At 38.0% G+C, this 19,238-nt stretch overlaps 1 protein-coding gene across 1 annotated transcript; it reads right to left on the reverse strand.

Annotated features, from left to right (window-relative positions):
* Positions 1 to 745: 745 nt before the first annotated feature.
* On the reverse strand, positions 746 to 15,485 carry LOC310958158 (uncharacterized protein). Its single transcript, XM_083928990.1, has 25 exons — positions 15,458 to 15,485; positions 13,329 to 13,458; positions 12,339 to 12,506; positions 12,067 to 12,204; positions 11,551 to 11,702; positions 11,056 to 11,159; positions 10,745 to 10,934; positions 10,102 to 10,233; positions 9,722 to 9,865; positions 9,356 to 9,491; positions 8,008 to 8,158; positions 7,744 to 7,886; positions 7,171 to 7,282; positions 6,312 to 6,375; positions 6,037 to 6,240; positions 5,798 to 5,943; positions 5,497 to 5,615; positions 4,372 to 4,493; positions 4,033 to 4,130; positions 3,511 to 3,647; positions 3,139 to 3,263; positions 2,910 to 3,055; positions 2,328 to 2,430; positions 2,082 to 2,218; positions 746 to 1,913 (listed from the first exon to the last, which is right to left on the reverse strand). The coding sequence occupies exons 2-25, from the start codon at positions 13,456 to 13,458 to the stop codon at positions 1,793 to 1,795; spliced, it is 3,222 nt and encodes a 1,073-aa protein (XP_083785116.1). The 5' UTR covers positions 15,458 to 15,485; the 3' UTR covers positions 746 to 1,792.
* Positions 15,486 to 19,238: the final 3,753 nt, after the last annotated feature.

The raw sequence follows: 19,238 nt of genomic DNA on the forward strand, positions 1-19,238 counted from the left end.
ATATAATAGTATAATGATATGACAAACAACCACAACAATAAGTTGCCCAAGTCACATACTGGAGATGAACGTGTGTGGAAGCTGATACCTCTCCTAGTAAATACTCACTATGGGTGAGCTATCAGATTGGGATTTAATAGGTTTTCACATATAAGGCCTTTGCTTTGGTATCCTTATGTTTTATCTGTTTGATGTGGAACTAAATCATCCAACTAAGATCAATCTCAGAATTTTTACCTTTATGTCTATCCTTGACAATTGAAATCATAAGCCAGAGTGGGTGTTTTGTAGTTTTGTAATGATCTTATGTCACAAATCTCTCACCCACATAATATTAATTTGAACCCGAAATAGTATACTATGTGTACTGCATTATACATTTTTGCACTAAGATTATTGTTCTTACATGTGTATAGCTATTTTTTAAATGTATTATTATCAGTGTGTACAACTAAGTTTCACATTTTTAAACTTTTACCATATTGTGTTACTCTATGTACCTCTGCAATTTGGACCCTGGGGACAAAGTGTGTTGCATTTGATTGAATATGGATTTCATAAACTTCACAAACTGTCATATGCAAATTGAAACTGTATATAACCTGTTTAAATACTTTACAATGTAAAGAGATATAGAACTATTTGAAAGAAGACACCCATTTTTGATTAGAATCATTTATTTGATAGGGTTTCCCTCAAAGTAAAAAATATTAGTTGCTCCTCTCACTAATACATGTCTGCACATAAAAAAAAACTTGTGTGACCGAATAGCATATCATTGTACATCAGAAAAAAAAGCTGCATCCATAATTCAAATCACTCATTTTTATTCTTCTGCCTTCACTAATAATACAAATTAAACAAACTTGTTTCACTTTACTCCAAGAAATACACAAAAAAGTTAGACTAACAACATTTGGGTGATTATACTCAAACATAAGGAAACAGAACAGCATAGAAAAGAATATTGAACAATCAAAACTTAAAACCAAAACAAAAAATCACAAACTGCTCACTGTTCATGAAAAGTGAAGTGTGGTCAAGATATAAACAACAACAACCTTTCCCAATCGACAGAACAAAGAATGTTCTAATATACATTAATAGCCTGTTATTATATATATACACACACACACACACACACACACACACACACCTGCCACTTTATCAGGTTCACCTGGTGCTTAAAAAAGTGTCAGTGTGGTCTTCTGCTGCTGTTTCCTCTCTGCTGTAGGTGGTGTTCTGTGTTCAGAGATGCTCTCCTGCATTCCTCTGTTGTAACCAGTGGATATTTGAGTTACTGTTGCCTTTCTATCAGCTCCAACCAGTCTGGCCATTCTCCTCTGACCTCTGGCATCAACGAGGCATTTGCGCCCACAGAACCGCCGCTCACTGGATATTTTCTCTTTTTGGGACCATTCTCTGTAAACCCTAGAGATGGTTGTGCGTGAAAATCCCAGTAGATCAGCAGTTTCTGAAACACTCAGACCAGCCCGTCTGGACTTACAACAATGCCCCGTTCAAAGTCACTTAAATCACCTTTTTTCCCCATTCTGATGCTCGGTTTGAACTTCAGCAGATCGTCTTGACAATGTCTACATGCCTAAATGCATTGAGTTGCTGCCATGTGATTGGCTGATTAAAAATTTGCGTTAACGAGCAGTTGGACAGGTGCACCTAATAAAGTGGCCGGTGAGTGTATGTGGATATATATATATATATATATATATATATATATATATATATATAAAAAACTGGTTAACTTCCTTTTTCATGTGAACCTGATGTAAAACTACATAGCTGATATTTGATGAGCACGATGATCCGTCACCATTTTCTTCATGTCCTGGTCTGCTATGAAGTCATTCATTTCAAGCTCGTTTCCGGGGCCAGCCATCGGATCGTACTTGTGTCTGCAAAAGAGCGTAGAGTAACACTGTAAAAAATACATGGCAATGCAGCAAATTCTGTGATTGAGAGCCAATAAAAGAAGGGTTCATATGCAACCGTGTGGCTTCTTAACAGATATCAGTCCTTTAGGTAACCATACAGGTAAAATCATCTTTAGTAAATGAACTCACAGCTTCAGGTGTTCCTCAATGGCCTTGCGTTCATACAAGGTGCCATACACGGTTTTCACAGGATCAACAAACATCTTCTTGGTTAATGGACAGATCAGATGTTGGGGTATGAACTGCGGCACAGCAGCCACCAATTCCTTTAAATAAAAACAAAAGAATAGAAACATTGTAGAACATTATGCTTATGTAACACATATAAGGCACATTATATATACACACAGTAAATTATTTGGAAAGCTCATTTACTTTCTCCATGTCATCCAGTGACTTTCCTGCAGTTTCCTCCGTATGTTTCTCGGCTTCTCGTTCATACGTCTCACGGCTCGTAAGGAATTCCTCAGCCAAAATGCTTCCAAAGAAAAACAAAAAAAAAAACGATATGTAAGTCAAATAAGTCATAGTCAAGTGTTTGTTGTATATTCTACAGTGTTGAATTAACATCTCTTTAAAATAATCTCACAAAAAAAAGAGCTACTGTACAGAATTGCATTTCATTGTACTGGTGAGGTTAGAATGAAACAGGGCAGCTGAGCCACCAGTCACAAACAGCAAAATCTATTTTATAACTGTTGCATATGTTTGTCAGTTGTTTGCATCATAAATATATCAAACTATCTGCATCTATATTAGTTTGATGTATTTTCTAATATAAGCTGTGGCTACTTTGGGTGTGAATTTTCAAATAACTCCCTCTTCCCTTTCTCTACGTGAGCGATCAGATAATAAATGTCAAATATTACATCAGAGATATTCTAACATCAAAATATTAATACAATAAAGCTAAAGAATCAACAGAACAGGCTGAACATCCTCAGCATTATATATCACCTGTCCAGTGGATCCTCAGGCTCAGGGACGATGAGCAGTCCATACACAGCTTCGAGGATCTCTTTCATGGTGATGTGGGCGTTGTAGTTGCGGTCAAAGATGTTGTGGCAGATGCGGCCCACACTGTTGACATTGCAATGGTACACCTGCCATCGTGTTAAGAAAACATGTACATTTCGAACAGATGACTTTATTAGTGAAGAACATTATTTATATTTAGGCAGGATACTTGTGTGACAAAGCGGACGAGTGGCGGCTTCGCTGGATAGTCGGGACCAAACTGGCAGTACAGCTCGAACACTCCTTTCCTGTACGGTGTGTCAGGAGGACCTTGCATGAGAATTCTCCAGAACGCTGAAAAGATCAGAAAAAAAACTTCAACCTTGTTGCAATTAAAAGCATGTGCATGAATAAGAAAAAGCCCCTGAAAACATGGTAAACTGTGTATTTTGTGTCAACACAATTTATTATTTTGTACATGCTGTATTATCCTGTGTAGATATATAATAATGACACATGGGTAAAACCTCACACTGGGCCTGTCATGTGCCCTAGAAAGACAAACAAGCATTACACTGACATAAGAGCACATGCCACTTACTAAAGTCTGTCTCGGACGGAAAGACTCTGAAGAAGGGATGTGGGTGACAATGCAGGTTCTTCAGCTCCTCTAGGACACGTTTGTCCTTCTCCCGAAGGCGCTTTGTCTTTGACTGCTTCATCTTCTTTTTCAGAGCACTTTTTAGAAAGATTATTAAGGCTTCAAATGTAACGCAAATACTTGAAGAAGAAAAATTCAGTACGTAAAAATACACAGTATATACAAATAAAAAATAATTATTACAGTTTAAAATCATACGTCTGTGAGGCTATACCATCTATCTTTTTACATAACCAAGTATTGCTTATCACTGATCGAAAATCATTTTGCAAGCACTCCTAGTGAAATCAGTTAAATTCCACAAAAATGCCTCTTTTTATGTGGCACCTCTTTGTCAACTCGTTCTGTTCTACAATGCAGACAAAGTATGACACCAGCAAAAGTGGTTCATCATCAACAGATGGATACCATAATAACCGAGTTTATTATCAGTCTCTATGGAACTGTGCTTCCATCACTCACCTCTGTGTCACTGTTACTTTGCCGCTTATCTGGCTTGGCAAGGACGTCTCGGGACATTCATCATACCCTTGGGTAGTAAAGATTTTTGACAAACTTCTCTATAAAGTGACAGGAACAAATACATCAGCACATCGAGACAATATGTAAAAATTTTGCTTGTGTTAAACAGTAATGAGTGTGGCCTATACCTACTCTGAAAAGTGTCTCTTTAAAATGTCCTGAGATAACTTTTGTTATGATTTGGCACAATAAATAAAATTGAATTGAATTAAATTGAATTAATGAGTTTCATTTTCATGTCACTTCCAACCGAAGGGTGAAGAATCTACAATAACTAACCTTACTGATGGAAGACGGGTCAAGTTTTTCCTTGAGTTTCCTCTGCTCCAAAGACAGAACTGTCTCAATCTCAAAGAGCTTCAGACCCTCTTTGGTTGTCTCTGGTTTGAAACAGCAACCACCTGAAAGCAACATGGATGTATGGTGAAGAGATAAATGAGTGAATACAGATCTGTTGAGAATACATATCCATCGAAAACAAATTACCTTTTGGAGTTACAGTACAACTTACTATCTTACAAGATTTATCAGAGAGCAGCAGCCTGACTGGTCTTCTACCTACACAAGTTCTCCCACACTACACCGCTCCTCAGAACCCTGCACAGGCTACAAGGGGCGGCTCAAATCCGATTCAAGTCCCTGATACTTGCCTACCGTAATGCAAATGGCTCAGGCCCTTCCTAACCCCAGGATATGGTCAAACCATGTACAGCAGCCCATCCACTACGCTTTGCTCCCACCAAACAGCTTGCTACTCCCTCACTACGTGGAGGGCTCAGCTACGGTATCCCATCTTTGCCCATGAATCAATTAAAAAAATATAACCCTTTCTCTTTGATTTTTTTTAAATGTAGCACTTGGAATAAGTCTTGTTTTCACTTATTAGATGCATTTTTTGTGCAGACATGATTTCTGTGTGTTATCTTCAGGGTTGAATGCACTTATTGTAAGTCGCTTTGCATAAAAGCGTCAGCTAAATGAATGTAACGCGCTAGAACACTAAAGGTTAGTGGTGACTTTGTAAAACACAGATGCACACACCTTAATGTGCTCTCATCAGCCTTGTAGACACAATGTCACCTACTGTATGGCATAAAGGTCCGCCCAGATCTAGTTTAGGACTTTCAGCCAGGAAATGCAATTTGGGAGGACTCCTGGTGATATTCTAAATGTCACACTAACAGCATTAATTATGTGCATGAACTGCCGGGTGTCAAATATCTTGAACCTTGTAATGAAAATGCAATAATGCCAAGGGAAAATACAGTATCAGTGAGTCAGTGTTAAAAAAAGACTCAACAATGAGTTAGATGAGATCTCGTAAATTAGCAGAATGTTTGAGTGCATATACCGTATATGTCATTATTAAACACTTTTTGATGCATGGTTTAAAACATGCCGTACCTGTTGCGTTGCTGATTCCATGCAGCATATTATTTTCCACATTTCCAAGAAGGATCGAGTCCACCACAATGTCAGATTTCAGTAGTTTGGCTGTAACAGCATCTGGCTCTATAGAGGACCTATGGAAAGAATTGAGATTATGTCAACTCACTTAAAAATAATAGACATTCATATTCATTGTTACTTGCGGCATTATATTAGTATTTGTTTTACTTGCTCACAGTAAGAAAGTATACATGCACCAAAGGGTCAGTCAAGCATAAACAAGGTACCATAGCTGATTAGAACAAAGGAAATTTACCCAGAATCATTTCCATCAGTGAGACATATGATACGAAGTCTACAATCTGGGAACCTCGTCTTGACCTTTTCCAACTCACATGCCCCACGTCGCAGAGCGTCATACAGAAGAGTACATCCACTTGGCTCGATGTGACGTACGTGTTCCTACAAATGTGTAAAAATATAGGTATAGTAACGCTTTACACCCATCCCAGATGCAAATTTGACTAAAAGTAAGGACAGATACACTGACTTTACCTTGAACTTTTCCAGATTTTCAGTAAATGTGTGGAGAATTTTCACCAGGGAATCAAACTTCACTAGGCCGATTACATGATAAAAATCATATGCCATGGTCCTTGTTGCAAAGTTGTCAAAGAGCTCTTTCACAGCATTTATCTTCTTTATTTCTGCATTTTCATAGCACTCTTCTTCCATGGAGGAGCTGGTATCTATCAGAACCTAATTCAAATTTAAGTCAAGAATAATTATATGCATTTCAAAACAAACTATCAAACAAAAGACAGTCTTACCAGTATAGCCTCTATAGGAGTCCTGGTTGTGACAAATGTTCGGTCATCTCTTTGGTCACCGGTCCTGTGTTAAATGTGAAAACCGCAACAGTCAGAAAAATGGTATTTTGACTTTCACAAAGGGTATATAAAAGAAAATACAACCACCGCAGCAATGGCTCTGGCCATTACTATACTGCACATACCATGATTCCTACGTTTTACCGCTGCTTCATCTGTTCTCATTATTTTGTGTGCTACTTACTGTGTCTAACTGTATTGAACAACAATACTCTGCCTTCCCCATTTGTACTGACAAAATATAAATTGCTATAGAAACCAGAAAAAACTTAAGGATGTGGTTAGTGTCTATAGAAATTATGGAAGAGGAATGAAAAATGATTGCCATTACAGTACAGCCGGTATCTCATTTAACATGTTAAAAACACAAATGAACTTAAGTGTTTACATTTTGTGTTGTCAATTCAACAGGAAAGAGATTAAATGCAAATGCTTGGTAGGCAGATATTTATCCAATATATTGTGAAATAAAATATATGACTGCAGGTCATAAAATGCTCTAATCCTGTGATACAACACTGTTATTCAGCAAAATACAACAAGAAAAATCGAACCGATATCCATATCATTTATTGACTGTTTTATGTGTTATCTATTAATCTAAAATTGAACAATTTGGGTCCGTTTGCCAAAATGTAGGAGCATGTTGACTGCAAGAATCCAAAGTCAAACAACACAATAATTTATGTTCCCAATACCTCCTAAACATGAATTTAAAAAAGAAAAAAATATTTTATCCGAGCGCTCCTTGTTGCTGAGAAATATAATGTGGAGATAAGATCTATAAAAAGGTACTTACCTGGCTGCCAAGACATTTACATCCACTATTTTTTCTTTTCCATCCAAACAATCAAGCACTCTGATCATGTCTGGGGATCCTTTTTCTTTACGCAAACATACACCAATGTTGTCTGACAAAGAAAAAGAAAAAACACAACAGAATTACATTAGAAAGCTTCCAAACAAACATAGTTTTCAAAATTATCAGAGGCAATATACTGTAGATAGTCACGGGGAGCTCATTTCAGACTGGTTTAGAATTTAACATTTGAATCCTTAATCTATAAATAATGTTTATTATATAAGTTGCTCTTTAGACGTGGAATCAAAGTAACTAGCTTAACAGTTAAATGTGTTGGTGTAAAAAAGTACAATATCTCCCTCTGAAATGTAGTGGCGTAAAAGAGTGAAACTAAGTAAGTTACTGTTGTAACTTACCCAGTTTATGGGCTTATAAAGAAAACAAGATGCAGACTTTTAATATGTTTAATACACTACTAGTGAGTCTTACCTTTTAAGATGACAATTGTATTCAAAATATAGATGTGCACATTAAGAAATGACCCATCCAGGTTGTGACTTAATGCCGTACCTTCACTCAGTAGGACAAGGCGTGCATCACACTGTCCTAGCTCCTTTAAATGTAGAGGCGGGGTCACATTGAGGCACTGAATGTAGGGAGATTTCAATTCTTCCACCATACTTCCAAAAGTCTTCTCCATGTTTATCTGAAAGCTGCCGTTCAATTGTACAGATGAGTAAACAAGGCGTAAGTCTAAATGTAATGTTCTTAACAGATCAAAAACATCTCATTGAAGAACTTTAAGAAGAAAATTAAATCTTTGATGCGACATACTTCTGACCAGCCGTGTTGTCTTTGTGAATCCAAAGAGCATATGTTCTGATGGATGGAGGCAAACTGATCAAGATTTTTTCAATGTCATTGGCTCTCTGTATTGATGTTTCTCGCAAAACCTTTTCGGTGCAGTTTGGAATTTTCTCTCCATCTAAACAAAGGGATAGAAAATGAAGTGAAGCGATTTACAGCACTTAAAAAACATTTACCATTCTGAGACTTTGTATAAATAGTACTGCTGTTTTCATACAGTTAGTATATTCATGTCATGACCAACCATAAGAAAGTTGGCTGTTTTCCCCAAACAGTAAGTTTCAGATGCTCTTATTCCAACTAGCTCACTGCAACTGCTACCTTTACTATTCCTAACTTATTCAAAATGGATCAGCTCACAAAAAGGGCTGAAAATGTGACGGACCTGTGTCACAAGTCGGACAATATTTGGCTAAATTCTATCAAACTTTCTGTTTAACCTACAAATATAAGTTATGGTGTAATGTTTTGAGTTAATTTTGTGGTCTAACTTATCTTTGTAACCAACTATCGTTTTAACGGCCTAATTTAGTTTTGTGTTTACAAGACCGGTGAATTAGCCACATGCTACTCTCGTCCCTAGTCGGACACTATGGTCTTCTCGCTGTAAACACTGGGAGCTGCCGGTCTTCCACATTCACATCAATGCTGTTAAAACATCGGGGACCATAATTCAGTCCTTCAAAATAAAATGACATGCTTTAATGGCTTAAAAATACGAAGTGTGAAGTCTTCTTAATTTACATTTTTAATGTAAAGCAACACCTGAGCCGCTCAGGCTAGGCGTCGCCCAAACGTTCTTACCGCTTTCTCTCATCAAGGTCACTTTCCTATAATAATTTGACATATAAATGGCCATGTACCAATATGAAATTTCACTTGTAAATTCTTAGAAGTGTGTAAATTAATTCTACTTGCACTTCGGTGGCGATCACCCAGTAAAAGCACAACGAAAAGGCCGTGAACTGCGGCAGACCAGATCCGTCCGGATAGGGATAATACCAGCGAACGATACAGTTACGTTGCATTTGTGCCGGTGTCAACTATTTCAGTTTTCAGTTGGAGGGAGCATCCCTGAATTTTCTGTAGCTGCTTCCCAATAAAAAGTAAAAACATGGAGCAGGTCATTAAAAAGTGAAGCTGATATCTGCAGCATCCATGCATTCACACAAACAACCTCAAACATTTGATACCAAATTTCAGCCTCATAGGGTGGAAACTGTGGACATTTTTGTGGACTGACCGACAGACTGAGCTATAGAGCTGCTGGTCACAGTTAAAACTGTGTAGAAAAGTTGACTTTTTATAGTTTTACCTTTGATTTTTTGACAAACGTATGCTCGGTCAAAGGCTCCGGGTACTCCAGGTACTCTGACTGGTTCAGAGAAGCGGCTGCCGTCTTCAGACAAAAGAGTGATTGGTGCGTAGCTCTCCTGGTCTGATTCCAGTTTCTGTCAAAATGAGTTAAAAGCGATTGTTACGCAAAAGGTCGACGATAGGAATTTGCTAAATGCATTAATATTCAATCCATGTATCACCTATTAGTTCTAGTTAATGGAAGCTTCTATAAAATGGTGTCAATAGATATTAATATCCACCCAAAACACTGGCAACTTCAGTCTAAAATGAGTGGTTTACCAATCACAAATCGGTATCAGTCAAAACCTCAGTATCCTCATACCTTTGCTTCGGAGAGGAGATGTGCCAAGCAGTACAGTGAGTTCTCAAAGACATCAAGGTCCTCAATGATTTCCCCCCCTTGTTGTGTTCCATGTTGAGGCAAAATCTCTCTGAAGAGCATGTACAAGCCTTCAACAACTGCAATCTACGACAAAACAACAAGTAAGTCTGAAGAAATGGCTACTGGTGAAAGTAAAAGTCAGTGTAAAGGTTCAGTTCAGCCAAATTACAGGAAAACGTCTTCTTGAAACAACGCAGATTGTTTTAATATTATCTGCTGAGAAATGTGCTGCTGTGACCAACGAAGGTTAACAGATTTTTGTTATTGCAGAAACTTGTTCCCAGATGGATGTTTTCAAAAATTTGGCTTATATTGTTTACCTTCTGGTTCCTGGTTAGCGTTTCATTCCTGCAGAGTAACTGATGCAAACTTTGGGCGAGAGGGTTACATCCAGTCAGTTTTCTTATGTAGGATACCAGTTTCCTCTGTTGCTCTGTTATATAATGATGTCTCTAAAAGTAAAAAAATTACAAATAGATACATTTAAATCAAAGCAGGATTAAACTCAAAGGGGATGATAGGGCAAAACTACCTAACAATTTGACTTTAATTACTTGATCCAGGAAACAAGAGTCTACAGCCATGCTAGTGGGGCTTTGCTAATGCTAATTTGCTAATTTCCGTGATCCCTGTGTTCTGATAGTGTGCCATCTATTGAATCTTTCACCAAGCACAGACCAGATTTTACTGTGTGTGCCCCAATGATATAACACAATATGAAACCGTGACATCAACTCTTTTTTACCATCCTTGACCTGTACTATGATCATGTACACATAGTGCAGCAGAAGCTGATGGGAATGTGATACGATTTGCATTTGGTCGGTCAAAATCCAGCAGTATTGTACAAATTGAGAGTTTGAGCTGATTACTGTGCTAGGGGTCTGCACAAAATGATAATACACCCGACAGTTGTCAAATTGTGTAAATCGTTCTGATAATGTATTGTGGAATAAAACTTACAACAGCGTAAAGGGAAGACAAGAACACACTGATTCCTTTCTGGGTTTGTGGCACTGAAGGCACAAAATCGTTGATGAAGAAGGTCTCATCGTGTGATGTCTCATCAGAAAAAGTGGACAAAGAGAAGTCAACTGTTGACCCTACGGAGATCCCACACTTCTGCAGAGTGTCACCACCACAATGTTCACCTCTGAAAATACAATAAACACGGGAGAGAACAGAAGTAATGTATGAGAGAAGAAATCTTACTGAAATGACGAAGAGGGTCACAAACAATAAAATCAGCGCTTGGTGATGTAATTGCAAATTACCTGTAATGAAGGACATGTGCTGGGATTCCACTTTCAATTGCCAGCTTGAGTCTCAGACTGGTTATGGTGTCACTTGCCAAGTTCACCATCATCTCAAAGTCTCCCTTCATAAAAAAAAGTTAATACAAAAACTTACATTTTTTAATAATACATAAATAAAACAGATTCTTAAAATAAATACTGTATGTTTATACTATGTGTGAAAGAAAACCCCAGAGGAAGGGAAGGATGAAATTTGTGATTTAAAAATGAACATAAAGTGGTCTCTGATCGATTACATCTGTTTGCACCATTTGATTTAAAAAAGTAACAATTGTTAAATTTAACAAAGAGTGAAAAGCATTAATGATGGATGTGTGATTAAAGGGAGATGGTATAATATAGGATCAGTGAATTTCATATTTTAAAGCAGAGCCATAAATCACAAATTCAGCTTGTACAATAAAATCAGCTCATATCATTAGTTGCATCATGACCAATATAGTAAAGACGCACCTTGAGCATGATGTGGCATCGAACCACATCTTTTCCATAGGTTTCACCGACCTCTTGCGTTGGTATGTGAGGAGCCTGTTTCAGGTTTTCCTTTGGTGTGAATATGGCATAAATAACAGCTCCATTTTCAATATGCCTGTCTTTCAAAGACCCTGTATGAGAGACAACATTCAAAGTTCATAGGGTTAACTTGTTAGCAAACAGTTTCCGGTTTACACATGCAGAGAAAAATTATCATTTATCTGAAGTCATGTTTGATTGATGATTGCAAGTCAAATATGAACTAATTTTAGCTCTGTTCTTGATAGCCTATATGTATTTTTAATTTCTAAATGTCTCACTATGTTAGTGAGGGTCAGCTGACTTTTATAGCTTTTCCTCTGAAAACAGCTGCCTGCTTGAACCAAACAGCACAAACGTGGGCCTTAAAGCCAAAACAAATTGAGTCCTGGTCAAGATTAGGGATGCTTCAGTACCTATCCACCGTCACTGTAAAAGGTGTTCAAGTCTACTCACATGTGTTGAAGAATGGATCATCTGTCAAGGGCATCCCATCGACTGTGTAGAGACAGACTCCTTTGGAATGACCAACGCTTTCAAGATGGCCGATCCTCAACATCAGATCCTCCATTGTGTTTTGTTCTGAATCTATATCTGTCAATTCAAAATAACCACTGTGAAGCTGTGGATTTCTGCACAATGATCACGAACACAATACACTCTGTGTGATCAATGATTCAAGTAAATCCAATGATCAGAAATGGCTCAAAAAAATGTGTTCCTCTTACCTTTAATATATTTTGGTTGAGGACATTTGGGGTATCTGTACTGCAGACAGAACAGCTCCAATGGTTTTTGCACAGGCGTCACACTTTGAACTTGGTGCTCCGGAAATCGGAGTCTTTTTATGAAGTTTTTCATCGCTGAAAAACGGTTCTTCTCCACATGACTAAGACCTATAGAAATGTAGGTGTAAAATTGAATTAAGCACATACTACAACTCGTTTTTAGAATTAAGTGGACATTTAACTTAAAATGACTTTTTTTGATGTTGAGTTATTCAGTGTGAAGGCGCTGAGCACAATTTTTCAGTCAATGTACATAAGGGTTGGGCGATATCTAAAAAATATATATACCTTAAAAATATCTTTATATATATATATATGGAAATTTCCTGTAACGCACTTCATAAATGCTCAATTCAACCCTTTGATGAAAACAATCACACCAGCATGATGTGATTCGAGAGCGGTCGACCCCGGTCCGCATGTCAAAGTGACCTTGGGCAAGACACTGTACCCCGGATTGCTCCCAGTGCTGCGCAGCGGTGTGAATGTGGTGTGTATGTGGTGTGAATGGTCAGATTAGATCAGGTGATGTGTAGATGTCCACTGCCATCAGTGTGAATGTCTGTGTTAATGTGATAAATAATGTGAATGCTCCTTGAGTAGTCAGAAGACTAGAAAGGCACTATAAAAGTACAATTTACCATCCATTTATATAAACACTGTAGTACTCATTTATATCTAATACAACTACCACAAACTATACTGACAGGGTCAACAATTACAATTTAAAACAAATAAAATGTTTTACAAAAGTATTTACTCCAGGTGTTGGATTGTACTGGTAACCCAGGCTTGAGTGAAATTGCAAGTGAATTACATGTTGAGGCTAAAAAAACACTAGATGTAACTCACTTTGATTTTTTTCCACTGAGTGGCAGCAAAACATGTTTTTACAGTTTTGGTTTCAATTCAAGTTGAGGTTTATCTCACCAATGTTGTTCAGATCTTCATCTGTTATGCCATCCAGGAAATCCAGTTCATCCTTTACGCCCAACTGAACAAACTGGTTGTAGGTAGATTCAAGTCTGAACTGCTGAAGTACGTTGAATATTTCATCCATCTAACCAAACACATTAAGACACTTTATTAACAGGGATTAAAAGAGTATTCGAATATTATACATTAGTAAAAGAAAAGTAGTTACTTGAACATTTTCTCAAATAAAAGTATGTTATTAGTTCTAATATTCACTGCCATAATAATACTATAAGCCATATTTCTAGAAGTATTACAGCTATCAGTGCTAACTATCCATAGCATTGTATCATATTCACCACCATAATTATTATTATTCATATCTCTATCACCTTAACTCCCATTATTACTACTATTCACAACATCCTGGAATATTAAATGCCATAACTTGTCATATTATAACAGTTAATTCTGTGCCTGTCTGTTTGTTGTTGGCAGGTTTAGCCTTGAGGAGTGTACAGACATGCTAACAGGGACTAACTATAGAATTATATTTCCCTTTAAAATGCTAGCATTATATAATTCAAGCCTGTGAGGGAAGGTTAGGTGAAATTACATCACATTGTAGTACTTTTATTGCTAGCTTTTCAGATAAATTATATTCCTTTCCAGGAAACTACAGGCATGCTACCAGGGCTTTAAGCTAAATGCGGATGTCAACATGCTAAGCACCGTAAATGTGCTTACAATGGCAATGCTGACATGCTAATGACTGCGCTAAATAAAGCAAAAACAACAAAGTTTTCACAATTCACGGAGACATGAATATTTAAACTAAATTCCACGGTAATTTATTTCATAGTTGTTGTGATATTTTAACTCGGGAAAAACCTCACTTCTCAAAGTTATTGTTTAACACTTAGAGCTGAACGAAGAGTCAAGGACAGCAGAAATTCCTCACACACCTCACTGAGAGTCAACCTTCCACTCTAGCAAAGTAGTTTAAGTATCTAACAATTAGCCACTCCACTCCTATGGCCACACAATAGACTGGCCTCACCCAGCATGCACCTGTTCGTCACGCACGCAGCATGGTACAAGCAGGAGTTGATTTATTGGTTTATAGATTATTGGGTCACAATGTTCAAACGCCTGTGTAGTGCATGGCTGGTGGTGCTTTAAGCATGGTGGATGCATTGACTTTTTTCTTTTTGTTTTTTAACGTCATCTATTTTGTTTTTGTACATGGAACAAAACTTGAAGTTGTACATGAGTTTAAATATTTAGGAGTCACGAACAACAGGTGAAAAGAACCGTACATGTAATAAGATTTATGTTTTCCAATTTAAGATACATTGAAAGTAATTTAACTATTGATTCAGCCAAACTATATTTGAATATAATGATTGATATTGGAAAGAATTGATTCAGCCAGACTTTATGTAATGCAATGATTAGGCCTGTGCCATATAACCAACTGTATCAAGTTGGACACTGGCATGTCAGTACACACTACAGCCTGATGAAATTGCTTATAAACAAGCCCTAAAAATTCTTGACAAGAAGCCAAGAATGTACCACCACTGTATCATCCTGAAGAAATGTGATCTGCTAAACTGGGAAAACGCCCTAACATATCCAAATGCTGTATTGGTTTCCAAAAGCACCCACGGACTATTACCTCATAATAAGGACTTCATAAAGAAAACACACAAACAGGTCGACTACAGCAGGCCCCAGGGGTGATGTCTAGTTCCAGGAAATGTGGTTTTGGGCCGTCAGTGTTTTCGTATCGGGAGTCGCATGGAGGTGAAACAGGATACCAAGTGTACGGGATCTGTCATCCTTTACCTCATTTACCAAACATCTATAACATGGATATTGAAAAAAACATAACTGCACTCATAATCTACCTTAAAATGATCCTCCGGGTGTGTATTTGGTATCTTGTATGTGTGGGTTTATTTGATGTGGTCATCCGCACTTATATAATATCAGTTTATTACGTTAGCACTTAGCAATAAACTTGTATGGTAGCAGCAAGCCCCTCAGCATTTGAAGAAAATACAAAGATTCTGTAATAAATACAATTTAGTCGAATGTTATTCTAAGTAAAAGAAAGCAAACGAAGGGAACAAACTTACCTTTTTGTGTATCAGAGATGTGTGACGCGGTTGCTCATGCACAGTTGCTTTTCATTGGAAAGGATGTGGCTTGGAGAAAACGAAACTACCGAGAAGGAAACGCAACATTATGCGCCAACATTATGCACAGGAGATCAAAATTAGAAAACAAATGATTCATGCTTGATTTATTCTGAAATACTGTTATTGTTTTTTATTGTTCTGAACTGGATAGAATGTCTCTGCTGTACTAGCATGTTTTTAACCAAGGCACTTCAACAAAAACTTTTATTCTGTAAAAAAAAAAAGAAAAGAAAAGCAGTGAGCAAAATTAGAGAACAGTAACCACTGTGTCAGAAGAGAAGATTTAAAAATTATTTTTTTAGGGCTATAGGATTCAAAAATGAACAGGAAGTGTAGAGTTCTTTGCTTTGAATGACTTCAGCACATCTGCGCCCACAGGACATCACTAGTTTCTCACACTGCTCTGGTTTGATCTTGGTCCGTTCTTCTTCAGTCTCTTCCACAGTTCAGTAACTGTAGTGGGTTTCTTAGACATTACTTTGTTACTATGGATTTTCCAGAGATTCTCTATGTGATTTAGATCTGGACTCTGGGCTGGCCTTTTCATTATTTTAATATTCTTAGCTTTAAGGAACTGCTTAACCTGTTTTGCAGTGTAACAGGGGGCATTGTCTTGCATGATAATTGCGGGCTGAGTTGGAGACAACTGCAGTGAAGGTATTGAATGTTGCCGAAGGAGGTTCACATAAACATTTGCATTCACCCTGCCATGTAACTGTACAAGAGGCCCAACTCCTGCTGCAGAAAACATCTCCCAAACCATGACACGTCCTCCTCCAAAATCAACTGACTTCTTTACACACTTTGAGCTCAGCCTTTCCCCAGCCCTATGCCCAACATAATGTTTCCCATCAGACACAAATACATTGAACGTACTCTCATCACAGAAGTGCACTCTGGACCAGTTCTCCTCTGTCCACACAATATTTTTGATTTTTTTTCACTGAACATTTTGAAAATTAGACCCTAAAAAAAATTCATGCACATGTCAAGCAAGCATACTCTCAAATTTAATAGATATTCTGTGATGTATTATCTTGCTATGTAGAAAGAAATGTCCACAAGAGACAGGGTGTTTATTAGTTTGCAATCTCATAAAAAAACACACCAAGCCTTTGCACTTTTCCTGTAATAAACCTAACAGACTATCTAACTGTTTCAACCCCAGCAGTCTGGTCTGTAGCTGATTTCAAGTTGGCACCCTTGCAGGAGGGACTGGCTGGTAAAACTTGCTGATAAACTCCAGCTCTGTCTGTGTCTCTTGGACGGTCTTCAACTGACTTGTGGCGCCTTCAAGTGGTCTTTTGGCCGAAGTAAAGAATTGTCCATTTATCTGAATAGACTCCGGATGGGTGCATGTGGCTAATACGTTTTGCTGTAGGGTGTTGCTCGTCCTGCTACGGACACGAGAATGAAGACTCTCAGAAGAACTCTTCCTTCTGTCATTATCTGTCTGTACTTTTGTTGACACTAATCTACCTCCGCAGGTACTATTCTGTCGCCCATTTTGTGTCTTTGATTTCTCAGTCGTTGACACAGAATAGTCAGTACTCTTGCTGCTTGCATCACAGTGAGGGGATGATGGGATAGTATTGATGTTTCTTGACCTCCAGGCAGGACTGCTTTTTCTCTCACCCTGTGGTGACGGATCACACTTTCTGCTTGGGGTGTGAATACTGGGATGGGATGGCAAATGGGTGCCATGCATGGGGGAGTTTCTTGGAGTTTGTATTTGAAAACTAGGTCTAGAGGTCAGGGTTCTGCAGTGGGGATCTTGCCCTGGAGAAAGACTGCAGTGGTGCACAGTTTCAACCATCATCTGGTCTCTGCAAGGCCCTGGAAGTGAAGTGGTGTGGTGGCTGTTTGCATCCCCAGGAGTGGTGCTCCTGTTGCAGATAAGAGTTTGTGTTTTCTTAGCTCGAATGGAGGCTGATGTGCTTCTGTACTGTCCATGTGTCATTGGAGAAATGAATTTAACAGATGCAGAGGTCTTGGTGGGAGGAGCGCTGAGCGGTGGCCTGGGTTCAGGACGGCACAGAGGAGGAGGCGGTTGTGGTTTTAGGGCTGATGTCGTGCTTAAAGTTTGCAGAGTCTCATCAGAAACCCTTCGTCCTGCTGAGAGTCTGGTGAAAAAAAAGGAATCGGAATCAAATCGATAAACATTTTATTGCATTTGTTTTTATAAATCAATAGCAAGTCTGTGTGTACACAAATGGAATGAGAAGGCACACATTATGAGCAATTGTGAACAAGCTACTTTACGTATCAGCTGTACAGTGTGAGTAGTCACAATGTGCATCTCTTCATATTCTAATGTGTTATGAGCAGTTTGGTACACCTTATCAGGCCTGATTGGGAAAACCTATATAAATGAGGCAGGAACAATGGCTTTTTATCTGTTTTCTCCTGGCCTGAGCAGCAGCAGCTTTCGTTTTAGCTTTTTTTTTCCATTAGGTTTCTTATTTCAATCTAATTTCTAATTTTAGTTTATGTTAGAGCCCCTGGTCCAACAGCTCACAGTGTTGGCCTGATGGATGGCTTCCATTTCTTTTTCTTAATGCCTGCATTCCCTTTTCATTTTAATTCTATTAATTTGGGGGTCACATTTATTAGTAAAATAATCAAATAAAATATTAGCTTTTCTGCCACTCCTCTACTGTTAATAATATTATTATTGCCCATGATATTAAAACAGAGCCTTTCTGGGGGTCTTACATACTCACCTGAACCTGTTTTTCGATTCCTTCATAGGGAGAGGGGAGGGAGGTGTCAGTGAAGCAGCAAGAGAAGACGGGTAGAGCTCCAAGTCCATTTGTAAAGCTCCTCTTAGCTCTTTCAGCTCTGTACATGCACATACACAAGTATTGAGACTTGAAAAAAAGGCTGAAAATACTGAAACACACTGTCAGATACTAAACCAAGCAAAAAGATAACAATCACAGAGTGCATAAGAAAAAAAATAATTTCAAGTTCTGAATGAACACAATTGCTGTTTTACCGAGACTGCTCTTTAGAGTACTCAAATAAGTTTCACTGTCATTTGGTACAGAGTAGATGGATTTTGCTGGAATCCTTGCGCTCTAGTTTTTCATTCATAAATATGTTATAGAATTCATCTTATCACTTAATAGAGTGTGGGTAAAATCATCAGCGTCCTAATTTTATCTGCACGTGTATTTACTGAGCTACAGATTACATGGGATGTAATAGATAAAGAGCAGAACTCGTCTCACACACCATATGTGAAACAGTCAAATGTCACCAGATGGCAGCAAAACACCAAAATGTTGGGAAATTGACTCACCTGCAAGTGTGGGTTCTGATTTATTACACTGACTCCGAACCTTTTGTGTAATATTTCCCTGCAAGAAACACAAGAAACAGAACATAAAGAGGCAGCGTTCCCATGTGATTGTGCAGTTTTGAGCGTACTTAACATAATACTATAGCGCAAACTAGGTCACATTCAGCTCTAGTGACAGTAGTGGATGTGGAAAAATAGGAGGTTAATGTATATGTTCAAGAATGCATGTGTTTGGAAATAGCTAAGGAAAAGGATAAAAATAACAGCGGGAGAAAAAGGAATGTGTGTGTGTGTGTGTGTGTGTGTGTGTGTGAGTGTGTGTGTGACCACTAAACGATTGAGCAGCAGTATTCCATCATAATTTGGCCTCAAATATCTATATCCAGAGCAAATGAAAACCATAGTGCTGTGTGG

Source organism: Echiichthys vipera (assembly GCF_963691815.1).
Source record: "Echiichthys vipera genome assembly, chromosome: 15".
NCBI lineage: Eukaryota > Metazoa > Chordata > Actinopteri > Perciformes > Trachinidae > Echiichthys > Echiichthys vipera.

What these genes read in the sequence shown, in the direction of transcription:
- LOC310958158 (XM_083928990.1), bottom strand. Translation starts at nt 13,458, where the DNA reads ATGGATGAAATATTCAACGTACTTCAGCAGTTCAGACTTGAATCTACC. An exon ending in TCGTCCGCTTTGTCACACAA is followed by an intron (nt 3,056 to 3,138) that starts GTATCCTGCCTA and finishes ACACGATGGCAG; the next exon opens with GTGTACCATTGCAATGTCAA. An exon ending in CACTGGATGACATGGAGAAA is followed by an intron (nt 2,219 to 2,327) that starts GTAAATGAGCTT and finishes TTTTATTTAAAG; the next exon opens with GAATTGGTGGCTGCTGTGCC.